Source organism: Triticum urartu, chromosome 3 (assembly GCF_003073215.2).
Source record: "Triticum urartu cultivar G1812 chromosome 3, Tu2.1, whole genome shotgun sequence".
Classification (NCBI taxonomy): Eukaryota; Viridiplantae; Streptophyta; class Magnoliopsida; order Poales; family Poaceae; genus Triticum; species Triticum urartu.
The window spans coordinates 645,905,259-645,918,622 of record NC_053024.1 but is presented as its reverse complement, the minus strand read 5'-3'; the positions used below and the strand labels follow the sequence as shown (position 1 = coordinate 645,918,622).

At 46.4% G+C, this 13,364-nt stretch overlaps 1 protein-coding gene across 1 annotated transcript; it reads left to right on the top strand.

The window, feature by feature from the left end:
- Positions 1-7,884: 7,884 nt before the first annotated feature.
- LOC125548963 (cysteine proteinase EP-B 2) lies at positions 7,885-9,224 on the top strand. The gene has a single exon (XM_048712472.1). The coding sequence runs from the start codon at positions 7,946-7,948 to the stop codon at positions 9,065-9,067; it is 1,122 nt and encodes a 373-aa protein (XP_048568429.1). The 5' UTR covers positions 7,885-7,945; the 3' UTR covers positions 9,068-9,224.
- Positions 9,225-13,364: the final 4,140 nt, after the last annotated feature.

Here is a 13,364-nt window from a genome sequence, read left to right as displayed (position 1 = left end):
AAGAATCCAAGTTGTGATTGAGAATCATAGAAGAACACCTTTGAACCTAAAAACCCCGCTTATTACTCTTGAAAATTTAGCATCTTCAAAATGCCAGGCATCAATTTGTGGATTTTCCACAAACTGGGTTGTGTCGGTGCGGAGTTCACTGCAAGTGGAAGTGTAGCTTACCTCCAAGGAAGTGAATATCAGGATACATTCTTTGGAGCTTCGGTTATCCCTAACCTTAGCTCTTTACTTGTGGTTTAATTTTGTGTGGCAAGCCATTCGTGGGAAGCTTCTGACTGCGGACCAGTTCCGTAAGCGTAATGGCCCGGGAGAATACCAACCATGTGTTGTTCAACTGTCACCTTGCTAACCTATTCTGGAACGGCATCAGATCGTGGTTGGGTGTGAATTGGTCTCCCTCCTCTTTTCTGCACCTCCGGTCCTTCAGTCCTTGTCTAATTCTCTTGTTGGGCAAAAGAGACGCCTATTTTGGTTCGGGTTTTCGGCTATGTTGTGGGTGTTATGGATTACTAGGAACAAATTTACTATCAAAACATCTTTCCTTCTAAACATGTTCACTGCTTGTTTAAACTGATTTCCTTTTTCAGTAGTGGAAATTATTGACTAAGGAGAATGATAGCGAGGCAACGAATGTGCTGATCTCATGTGTGCACTACAACTCTACGGCGTCTTCTTTGCTTCGGATCGACCAAGCTGACGATGGTTGATGCTGTGTAATCGTGTTTCTTTAAAACTCTCGCTGCGTGTATTTTCGATTGCTAATCCTAGACATTGATGTTATGTTCAAACTCTGGCTGATGGCTTTATCTATAAAGTTGGACTATGGCTTTTTCTCTTAAAAAGTAAAAAAGATAACATTGTGTCTCTTGACACTTGAGAGAGGTAGGTGATGTTAGAAAATTAGGCAAGTTCATGATTAATTCCAGTAAATAATTCATGACTAGAAGAGATACTAGCATGCAAAAATCTAGCAAACTAGAAGAACAGCAAGACATGCATAACAGCAGCAAACACGTAACAGTAGTTGTAGAAACAGACATGAACAGAGGATGTTGGACGTACTGATCGTTAGCTATTATGGGTGCGACGGTGTTGATGACGATGTTGGCGACGATCTGCTGCTGACGGCGATGAATACGACGATGAGTAGCACCGCTCGACTTGGACGGAAGACGACCCGTGATGACGAATTTGAGCAGTCGCGCACAGCGCTTCCCAAAAACCTAATTCGTCCTCTCCCGGTGCAGGATCGCAAAGACGAACGATTCCGGAGACCTGCTCTCCCACACGCCGATGCACGCCGGCGTTTGGGATGGAGTAGACTACGATGGCGGCGCAAGTTGTGAGATGAGGCAAAACCCTAGGTATTTTTCGGTATCTTTCTGGCCGCAGCCGGTAGCTGTATATATATTAGGACCAGAGGCGGTATTGTGTCGCGACCACAATCCCAAACCGACTCGGTTTCTAATTCGTATACTTACCGGACAAGAAATCAAAAAAAAACTTGTCTGCCAAGACATAAAAATAAAACGGCAAAAGGAAGCTGCGCTCCTGCAAGGAGACGGACCGGATTTCGGCGGACCATTCACGCGCATGTCGCATGTACGCGCCGCCTCGCCTCGCCACGGCCCGGCCAGGCCAGGCCAGGCCAGGCCAGGCGAGGCGAGCGAGCGCGCGCGTGTGGTTTTCCCTTTCTCTTCTCACACATCACTTAGAGTGGTAGAGAGAACCCACTATATAAAGAGGTCCAACTCTTCTTCAACTTCCAAGGTGGGACTAAACTTAGCACCACCACTTGCCATTTTACACATGGGCTTTGAGATTTCAGAAATTGCTATGGGCCTAGCCCATTAATTCTAACAATCCCCCACCAAATCTCAAATACCCATTTAGAGATTTGCCTTCTCTCACCACTTGTTTAATATACCAGTGTTTCAGCAGAGACTGTTAAGTTGAACTTCTGCCTAGAACTTTAAGCTACATCCATTCACAACTTGACAATGGACTATGCCTTGAATTGCTAGTTTTGTGTGAACAGGTTTCACTCAAAGTCTTAACCAGTACCTGACCGCCAGTAGGCTACCCCACGGTTTGGAGCTTATACGTCATACTCCCTGGTCTCTTCGTGAGTTTACTAGAGATCACCCAAATCTCATAGACTGCGACGTTTACAGTCAGAACTCATATAGGTGTGTTCTTTCAAGACTGCTCTGTAGGATAGCATCTTTGCTAATTATAGCCAATAGAACCACATTAAGGCATGTTGCCAACCTGCCTTACAGATCTGAGCCTTACAGCTCTGAGAGTTTTGCATCTTCACTTGGAGACGATCACAAGTTATTACTCTCCTCAGTTAACCAATAGCTTGTTCTTCCCAGATCCTAATTCACGGGATCTCCGATCACAAAGGTTGGGTTACTACTATGGTGTAACATCTATGGGTCTCATACCCATCTCCCTTGATGCAATATCTATCACATTTCGTGATAGTCCCTTTGTAAAGGGATCTGCCAGGTTTTTGTCTGTTTGTATATATGTAACAGTTATTACTCCGGAGTTTCTCAACTTCCTGACAGACTTCAAACGTCTTTTCACGTGTCTTGATGACTTTGCATTATCTTTAGAATTGTTCACTTTAGCGATAACCGTTTGGTTATCACAATTCATAAGAATAGCCGATACAGGTTTTTCAACAACCGGCAAGTCCATCAAGAGCTCACGCAGCCATTCTGCCTCAACAGTAGCTGTGTCCAAAGCAGTTAATTCTGCTTCCATAGTTGACCTCGTCAATATGGTTTGCTTGCAGGACCTCCATGACACTGCGCCACCACCATGAGTAAGTACATACCCACTTGTTGCGTAAAGTACATCAACATCGGAGATCCAATTTGAATCACTATATCCTTCTAGCACAGCAGGATGCCCTGAATAAGTAATTCTGTAACTCATAGTACCTCTCAGATAGCGCAAGACCCTTTCTAGTGCATGCCAATGATCATCACCCGGGTTGGACATGAACCTACTCAGTTTGCTCACAGCAAAAGAGATATCTGGTCTTGTAGCGCTAGCTAAGTACATGAGTGAACCGACAATTTGAGAGTATCTTAATTGATCTCTCGTTTCTTTCTTGTTCTTTCTGAGTGTCACGCTGGGATCATAAGGTGTTGGAGAAGGCTTGCTATCCATAAAACCGAATCGGTTCAAGACCTTCTCAACATAGTGAGATTGCGTTAATGTAATCCCACTCTCATCCTTAATAAGTTTGATGTTTAGAATTACATCGGCTTCTCCCAGATCTTTCATGTCAAAACTTTTTGATAGAAAAGACTTGACCTCATTAATTGCATTAATGTTTGTACCAAAGATCAGTATGTCGTCCACATACAAACATAATATGACACTATTGCCCCCACCATGGCGATAGTAAACACACCTATCAGCCTCGTTAATGACAAATCCTGCAGAAGTCAAAGTTCTTTCAAACTTCTCATGCCATTGCTTAGGTGCCTGTTTCAGACCATTACAAAGATTTTAACAACTTGCACACCTTTCTCTCTTCACCCTTTACCACAAACCCGTCAGGCTGATCCATATAGATCTCCTCTTCCAACTCTCCATTGAGAAAAGCTGTCTTTACATCCATTTGATGAATGATAAGACCATAAGAGGCAGCCAAGGAAAGTAACACTCGAATGGTGGTCATTCTAGCAACGGGTGAATAGGTGTCAAAGTAATCTTCGCCTTCTTTCTGAGTGTAGCCCTTGGCCACTAGCCGCGCCTTGTATTTATCAATAGTACCATCAGGCTTTAGCTTCTTTTTGAACACCCACTTACAGCCCACAGGTTTACAACCATATGGTCTATCAGTTAGTTCCCAAGTTCCATTAGAAAGAATTGAGTCCATCTCATTATGAACAGCTTCTTTCCAATCATCTACATCCGGAGATGCATATGCTTCTGCAATCGTCTTGGGTGTGTCGTCCACAAGGTATACAATGAAATCATCACCAAAGGATTTTGCAATCCTTTGTCTCTTGTTCCTTCTAGGAACTTCATTGTTATCCTTCTCAAGGACTTCCTCATGTGATTGTTCGAAATATTCATCAGTTGTACTAGATTCAGGAATTATCTCAGAAGAAAATCTAGCAATGCTATGCATATCTTTCATAGGAAATATGTTCTCAAAAAATGTTGCATCACGAGATTCCATTATAGTATCAACATGCATATCAGGTACTTCAGATTTTACCACTAAAAACCTATAAGCAATGCTCCGTTGAGCATACCCTAGAAAGACACAATCCACTGTCTTTGGTCCAAGTTTGCGTTTCTTAGGAATTGGAATATTGACCTTTGCCAAACATCCCCAAGTGCGCAAATAAGAAAGTGATGGTTTTCTCCCAACCCACTCCTCATAAGGGGTTTTCTCTTTATTATTGTTGGGAACTCTATTCAGGACATGACATGAAGTCAATAGAGCCTCCCCCCACCATGCCTTAGATAAACCAGCAGTGTCTAACATGGCATTCACCAAGTCAGTCAATGTGCGGTTTTTCCTCTCGGCCACTCCATTTGATTGAGGTGAATAGGGAGGCGTCCTCTCATGAATAATACCATGTTCCTCACAAAATTCATCAAAAACTTTTGGAAAATACTCTCCACCACGATCGGACCTAAGACGCTTGATCTTTCTCTCTAGTTGATTTTCAACTTCAGCTTTATAGATTTTAAAGTAGTCTAATGCTTCATCTTTATTTTGCAACAAATAAACATAGCAAAATCTAGTCGCATCATCAATCAAAGTCATGAAATATCTCTTTCCACCTTTTGTCAACACACCATTCATCTCACAAAGATCAGAATGTATGAGTTCTAGAGGTGCCAAGTTTCTCTCCTCGGCAGCCTTATGAGGCTTTCGAGGTTGCTTAGATTGCACACAACTATGGCACTTAGAACCTTTGGCAACTGTGAAGTTTGGAATTAAACTCATGCTGGATAGCCGAGACATTAAACCAAAATTAATATGACATAAACGAGAGTGCCAAATACTTGCATCATCATTAACACTAGCACAAATTTGGTTTATTGACTTATTGCAAAAATCTGAAAGAGAAAAACGGAACAAGCCTCCGCACTCATAGCCTTTTCCTATAAATTGTCCAAATCTTGACACGATTACTTTATTGGACTCTAAAACTACCTTAAATCCATCTCGACATAGAAGGGAGCCGCTAACTAGATTCTTGTTCATAGTAGGGACATGCTGCACGTTCCTTAGTTGCACGATCTTTCCCGAAGTAAACTTCAGATCCACCGTGCCAATGCCACGAACAGAAGCATGTGACCCATTCCCCATTAGGACGGAAGAATCCCTTGCGACCTGATAAGAAGTAAACAGGGAGATGTCAGCACACACATGAACGTTAGCACCCGAATCAATCCACCACGAAGATGATTGAAATACTGAAAGCACAATAGGTAAATTACCATACCCATCAGTATTGCTAGCGGTCACCATGTTGACAGTGTTGGAGTTTGTTTTCCCTCTGCGGTCTGCACGTTCAGGGCATTCCTTGGAAAAGTGTCCAGGCTTCCCACAGGCGTAGCACTCTAGCTCAGCCTTGTTGAACTTCTTCTTCTTGAAGGTAGTAGTCTTGGTAGGCTTGTTGGAAACAGGTTTGTTTTTCCCTTTGTTCTTGTTCTGTGGGTACCTCTGCACCATGTTAGCAGTAGGCTGAACCTCACCTCCTTTTTCAGTGGTATCTTTAGCCCGAGCTTTTTCTTCAACATCAAGAGATGCAATCAGATTTTCAACTGATATCTCCTGTCTCTTATGCTTCAGAGTTGTGGCGAAGTTCCTCCATGAAGGAGGCAACTTTGCAATCATGCACCCAGCCACGAATTTGTCGGGTAGAACACATTTAAGGAGTTCAAGTTCCTTCACAATGCACTGTATCTCATGAACTTGTTCAACCACAGAACGGTTATTGACCATCTTGTAGTCATGAAAACTCTCCATGATGTACAGTTCACTGCCTGCATCTGTTGCACCGAATTTTGCATTCAATGCATCCCACAGAATTTTTCCGTCGTTTATGTGCATGTACACATCACACAGACGGTCAGCAAGAACACTCAGAATGCATCCCACAAACATAGTATTGGCTTCCTGGAATTTTCTCCGATCTTCGTCGGTCATTCCCTCTGGAGCACCAACACTAGCGTGGAAAACTTTCAGAGCAGTAAGCCAGAGCGTGGTCTTCACCTGCCACCTCTTAAAGTGCACACCGGTAAACTTATCCGGCCTCAGTGCATCAGCGAATCCAGCCATAGTTAACTCAGGAAATTGCCTATAATTAGGTTTTTGGATTGTTAGAAAATTAGGCAAGTTCATGATTAATTCCAGTAAATAATTCATGACTAGAAGAGATACTAGCATGCAAAAATCTAGCAAACTAGAAGAACAGCAAGACATGCATAACAGCAGCAAACACGTAACAGTAGCTGTAGAAACAGACATGAACAGAGGATGTTGGACGTACTGATCGTTAGCTATTATGGGTGCGACGGTGTTGATGACGATGTTGGCGACGATCTGCTGCTGACGGCGATGAATACGACGATGAGTAGCACCGCCCGACTTGGACGGAAGACGACCCGTGATGACGAATTTGAGCAGTCGCGCACAGCGCTTCCCAAAAACCTAATTCGTCCTCTCCCGGTGCAGGATCGCAAAGACGAACGGTTCCGGAGACCTGCTCTCCCACACGCCGATGCACGCCGGTGTTTGGGATGGAGTAGACTACGATGGCGGCGCAAGTTGTGAGATGAGGCAAAACCCTAGGTGTTTTTCGGTATCTTTCTGGCCGCAGCCGGTAGCTGTATATATATTAGGACCAGAGGCGGTATTGTGTCGCGACCACAATCCCAAACCGACTCGGTTTCTAATTCGTATACTTACCGGACAAGAAATTAAAAAAAAACTTGTCTGCCAAGACATAAAAATAAAACGGCAAAAGGAAGCTGCGCTCCTGCAAGGAGACGGACCGGATTTTGGCGGACTCGACTCGCCTCGCCTCGCCACGGCCTGGCCCAGCGAGCAAGCACGCGCGTGTGGTTTTCCCTTTCTCTTCTCACACATCACTTAGAGTGATAGAGAGAACCCACTATATAAAGAGGTCCAACTCTTCTTCAACTTCCAAGGTGGGACTAAACTTAGCACCACCACTTGCCATTTTACACATGGGCTTTGAGATTTCAGAAATTGCTATGGGCCTAGCCCATTAATTCTAACAGGTGAAGGCGAGCAATACCGCGGCAGACTACCCGCCGGCGGCGAACGGCTAGGCGGCCAGCCGGTGCAGTTACAATCGAGCATGCACCATGACTGCCATTAATGCCGTCTTTGATCCTCTCGACCGGCGCAACGGGCTACGTCGTCATCCGCCATGATCGAGTATCACCAGTAACTGCATCTACCGATTCTACGGCGGCGCAGCGTCCATAGAACGGCACACCTACGGTCAGCAGACTATCACGGCGATCCGATCCAACGACGAAGGAATGAATCAGGCCTGCACCTCGGCCACGAACCGGGAATGGTCAGTGAATCTGCCCTGAATCTTCGTGGCCGCCCAATACCAGCGCCGCCGCACGCAACTTGGCAACCACCCCGAGCAGAATCTGACACCCCTCCGCTCAGCATTCTGTTACCGCCATTTAAACCTCCTCGTGTCTTTCCCGCCGCAAACCAATCCATCGCTCTCCTTCTGCTTGCTTACAAAGCTTCTCAGTGCTGCTCATCAGATGATGAGGGACGACCCGGCCTATAAATACACCTCCTCTCTTCTCCTCCACCCTCATCGATCTCACACTCCAAGCTAGCCAACACCAGCTACTGCTCGGTGAACTAGTTTGGTACGTAGCAGCTAGCACGATGGGGCAGCTTAGCAAGAAGCTTCTGGTGGCGTCCATGGTGGCGGCAGTGCTGGCCGTGGCGGCGGTGGAGCTGTGCGGCGCCATCCCGATGGAGGACAAGGACCTGGAGTCGGAGGAGGCGCTGTGGGACCTGTACGAGCGGTGGCAGACCGCGCACCGCGTGCCCCGCCACCACGCCGAGAAGCATCGCCGCTTCGGCACCTTCAAGTCCAACGCCCACTTCGTCCACTCCCACAACAAGCGCGGCGACCGCCCCTACCGCCTCCGCCTCAACCGCTTCGGCGACATGAGCCAGGCCGAGTTCCGCGCCACCTTCGTCGGCGACTTCCGCCGCGACACCCTGGCCACGCCGCCGTCCGTCCCCGGATTCATGTACGCCGCCGTGAACGTGTCCGACCTGCCGCCGTCCGTGGACTGGCGGCAGAAGGGCGCCGTGACGGGCGTCAAGGACCAGGGCAAGTGCGGTAGCTGCTGGGCCTTCTCCACGGTGGTGTCCGTGGAAGGCATCAACGCCATCCGCACGGGCAGCCTCGTGTCCCTCTCGGAGCAGGAGCTCATCGACTGCGACACGGCGGACAACGAAGGGTGCCAGGGCGGGCTCATGGACAACGCCTTCGAGTACATCAAGAGCAACGGCGGGCTCATCACCGAGGCTGCCTACCCGTACCGCGCCGCCCAAGGCACCTGCAACGTCGCGAGAGCGGCCCAGAACTCCCCCGTGGTGGTGCACATCGACGGGCACCAGGACGTGCCGGCCAACAGCGAGGAGGCGCTGGCCCAGGCGGTGGCGAACCAGCCCGTGTCCGTGGCCGTCGAGGCCAGCGGGAAGGCGTTCATGTTCTACTCCGAGGGGGTCTTCACCGGCAGCTGCGGCACGGAGCTGGACCACGGCGTCGCGGTGGTCGGGTACGGCGTGGCAGAGGACGGCAAGGCGTACTGGACGGTGAAGAACTCGTGGGGGCCGTCGTGGGGAGAGCAGGGCTACATCAGGGTGGAGAAGGATTCCGGCGCCGCGGGCGGGCTCTGCGGCATCGCCATGGAGGCGTCCTACCCCGTCAAGACCGACAGCAAGCCCAAGCCCACGCCCAGGCGCGCGCTCGGCGCCTGGGAGTCGCAGTGATCGACTCGTCTGCGTGTCTGAATTATTTCTACTATCATTCCTACTAGTTAAATTAGGGTGAAAATAAATTACAGCTGAGTCAAGTGCTTCTCCGTCCACACGCAATAATTAGGTGTGTGTAGCGTGGGGCCAGGACGATACACATAATTTGTTTGGATATATGAAAGTAATGTAACAATGTAACAATGTAATATACTGGTAATGTTAGTTCAAAATTTAAATTTGAACTAAAACCATGTCAAAAATTATGAAGCAGGTAGTGGAGTACTTTATTTAGATTAGACGATACGATCCCGCGCGTTGCTGTATATAGTTTTTAAATGTTATGTAGCATACAAACTCAATCCTTATAATTTGAACTATGTGAGAAATTTCTGCGTAAGGAAAAAAATCTAAACATGAAAAATTATGCATGTCACAATCAAATGCAATGCAATTTAAACCCAGCTTAGGATGCACTAATGCATGTTGCATGGTATAGAATTCTCATGCTTACATCGCACGGTAGAGAATTCTCACGCTTAGATCGCACGGTCTTCGCCCTTCTCAAGTGTTGTGCATAGGCGAAGTCCGTTGAGCAAGAAACCGGCAATCCAATAACATCAAAGTGATACGTATGACATATTAAGAATTAGGCTTAATTTGTAGATCTTGATACAACGTTTTTTGCCAATAAGATCATCTACATGGGTTGAGGTAGAGACGGGTCGTTTCTACTCTTTTTCATGACTTCTTATATCATTTTAGGCCCATTTGTAGAATTCCTATTTACCAACCTCACTACTATGAAAAAGCCTACTAGTGGCGCACCAGTTTTGCCTACTAATGACGCACTACTGATGCACCACTAGTACCACGCCACTATAATTTTTGACTAATGGCCCATCACTGGTGCGCCATTAGTATACCAGATACTAATGGCGCATATGTAGTGCGCTATTAGTATGCCTAGAGGCGTGCCATTACTATCTGACTTAGTAATGGCGCACCACATAGAAGTGCGCCATTAGTAATTAAAAGATTTCAAAAAAAATCAATTTTTTTTATTTATTTTTCAAAAAAAAATAATTTTTTAATTTTTTTTCTTAATCTCAGGTCTCTATGGCTTAATCTCAAGTCAAACCGCACTCCGTGGTCAAACTTCCCGAAAGGTCACCCATCTTGACACTACTCCATCCCAAGCACACTTAACTTTAGAGTTCTATACAACCCCAGCACCAGCTCACTTCACAGGCACTTGCTGATATATTTAGCATATCAATCCTATTAAACCTTGTTGATGTTTAGAACTTTGTTCATGTTCATGAGTGTGATGAAATTTTGAAAAAATATTTCAAACTTCCGTTCATATTATGTATCATATTTTGAAAAAAAATCGAAATTAATTTTTTTTCTGTTACTAGTGGCGCACCTAACATATGGTGCGTGTTGGGCAACGTAGCAGAAATTCAAAATTTTCCTACGTGTCACCAAGATCTATCTATGGAGAGACTAGCAACGAGGGGAAGGAGAGTGCATCTACATACCCTTGTAGATCGCTAAGCGGAAGCGTTCAAGTGAACGGGGTTGATGGAGTCGTACTCGTCGTGATTCAAATCACCGATGACCAAGTGCCGAACGCACGGCACCTCCGCGTTCAACACACGTGCAGCCCGGTGACGTCTCCCACGCCTTGATCCAGCAAGGAGAGAGGGAGAGGTTGAGGAAGACTCCATCCAGCAGAAGCACAACGGCGTGGTGGTGATGGAGGAGCGTGGCAATCCTGCAGGGCTTCGCCAAGCACCACAGAAGAGGAGGGAGAGAGAGATGCAGGGCTGCACCAACGAGAGACTGAATCGCGTGTGTTATGGGCAGCCCTAGGCCTCATATATATAGGGGAAGGGGAGGGGCTGCGCCCCCTCTAGGGTTTCCACCCCTAGGGGGGGCGGCAGCCCTAGATGGGGAGCAAGGGGGCGGCCAAGAGGGGATGGGAGAGGGAGGCGCACCAATATGGGCCTTAAGGCCCATATCCCTTAGGGTTTGCCCCCTTTCCACCTCTTAGGCGCCATGGGCCCTTGTGGGAGGCGCACCAGCCCACTAAGGGGCTGGTCCCTCACCACTCTTAGCCCACGCAAGCCTCCGGGGTTGGTGGCCCCACTTGGTGGACCCCCGGGACCCTCCCGGTGGTCCCGGTACATTACCGATAAACCCCGAAACTCTTCCGGTGACCAAAACAGGACTTCCCATATATAAATCTTTACCTCCGGACCATTCCGGAACTCCTCGTGACGTCCGGGATCTCATCCGGGACTCCGAACAATATTCGGTTACCACGTACAAACTTCCTTTATAACCCTAGCGTCACCGAACCTTAAGTGTGTAGACCCTACGGGTTCGGGAGACATGCAGACATGACCGAGACGATCTCCGGTCAATAACCAACAGCGGGATCTGGATACCCATGTTGGCTCCCACATGTTCCACGATGATCTCATCGGATGAACCACGATGTCAAGGACTTAATCAATCCCGTATTCAATTCCCTTTGTCTAGCGGTACGATACTTGCCCGAGATTCGATCGTCGGTATCCTGATACCTTGTTCAATCTCGTTACTGGCAAGTCTCTTTACTCGTTCCGTAACACATCATCCCATGATCAACTCCTTGATCACATTGTGCACATTATGATGATGTCCTACCGAGTGGGCCCAGAGATACCTCTCCGTCACACGGAGTGACAAATCCCAGTCTCGATTCGTGCCAACCCAACAGACACTTTCGGAGATACCCATAGTGTACCTTTATAGCCACCCAGTTACGTTGTGACGTTTGGCACACCCAAAGCACTCCTACGGTATCCGGGAGTTGCACAATCTCATGGTCTAAGGAAATGATACTTGACATTAGAAAAGCTTTAGCATACGAACTACACGATCTAGTGCTATGCTTAGGATTGGGTCTTGTCCATCACATCATTCTCCTAATGATGTGATCCCGTTATCAACGACATCCAATGTCCATGGTTAGGAAACCATAACCATCTATTGATCAACGAGCTAGTCAACTAGAGGCTTACTAGGGACATGGTGTTGTCTATGTATCCACACATGTATCTGAGTTTCCTATCAATACAATTATAGCATGGATAATAAACGATTATCATGAACAAGGAAATATAATAATAATCAATTTATTATTACCTCTAGGGCATATTTCCTACAGTCTCCCACTTGCACTAGAGTCAATAATCTAGTTCACATCGCCATGTGATTAACACTCACAGGTCACATCGCCATGTGACTAACACCCAAAGAGTTCTGGGTTTGATCATGTTGCTTGTGAGAGAGGTTTTAGTCAACGGGTCTGAACCTTTCAGATCCGTGTGTGCTTCACAAATCTCTATGTCATCTCCTAGATGCAGCTACCACGTTCTATTTGGAGCTATTCCAAATAACTGTTCTACTATACGAATCCAGTTTACTACTCAGAATAATCTGGATTAGTGTCAAAGTTTGCATCGGCGTAACCCTTTACGACGAACTCTTTTACCACCTCCATAATCGAGAAAATTTCTTAGTCCACTAGTTACTAAGGATAACTTTGACCCCTGTCCTATGATCCGTTCTTGGATCACTCTTGTACCCCTTGACTGACTCATGGCAAGGCACACTTCAGGTGCGGCACACAGCATAGCATACTGTACAGCCTATGTCTTAAGCATAGGGGACGACCTTCGTCCTTTCTCTCTATTCTGCCGTGGTCGAGCTTTAAGTCTTAACTTCATACCTTACAACTCAGGCAAGAACTCCTTCTTTGACTGATCCATCTTGAACAACTTCAAGATCATGTCAAGGTATGTGCTCATTTGAAAGTACCATTAAGCGTTTTGATCTATCCTTATAGATCTTGATGCTCAATGTTCAAGTAGCTTAATCCAGGCCTTCCATTAAAAAACACTTTCAAATAACCCTATATGCTTTCCAGAAATCCTACGTCATTTCTGATCCATAATATGTCAACAACATATACTCATCAGAAATTCTATAGTGCTCCCACTCACTTCTTTGGAAATACAAGTTTCTCATAAACTTTGTATAAACCCAAAATCTTTGATCATCTCATCAAAGCGTACATTCCAACTCCAAGATGCTTACTCCAGTCCTTAGAAGGATTACTGGAGCTTTGCATACTTATTAGCATCTTTCAGGATTGAAAAAACCTTTCAGTTGTATCACATACAACCTTTCCTCAAGAAAATCGTCGAGGAAACAATGTTTTGACATCCTATCTGCAAGATTTCATAAATAATGCAGTGAC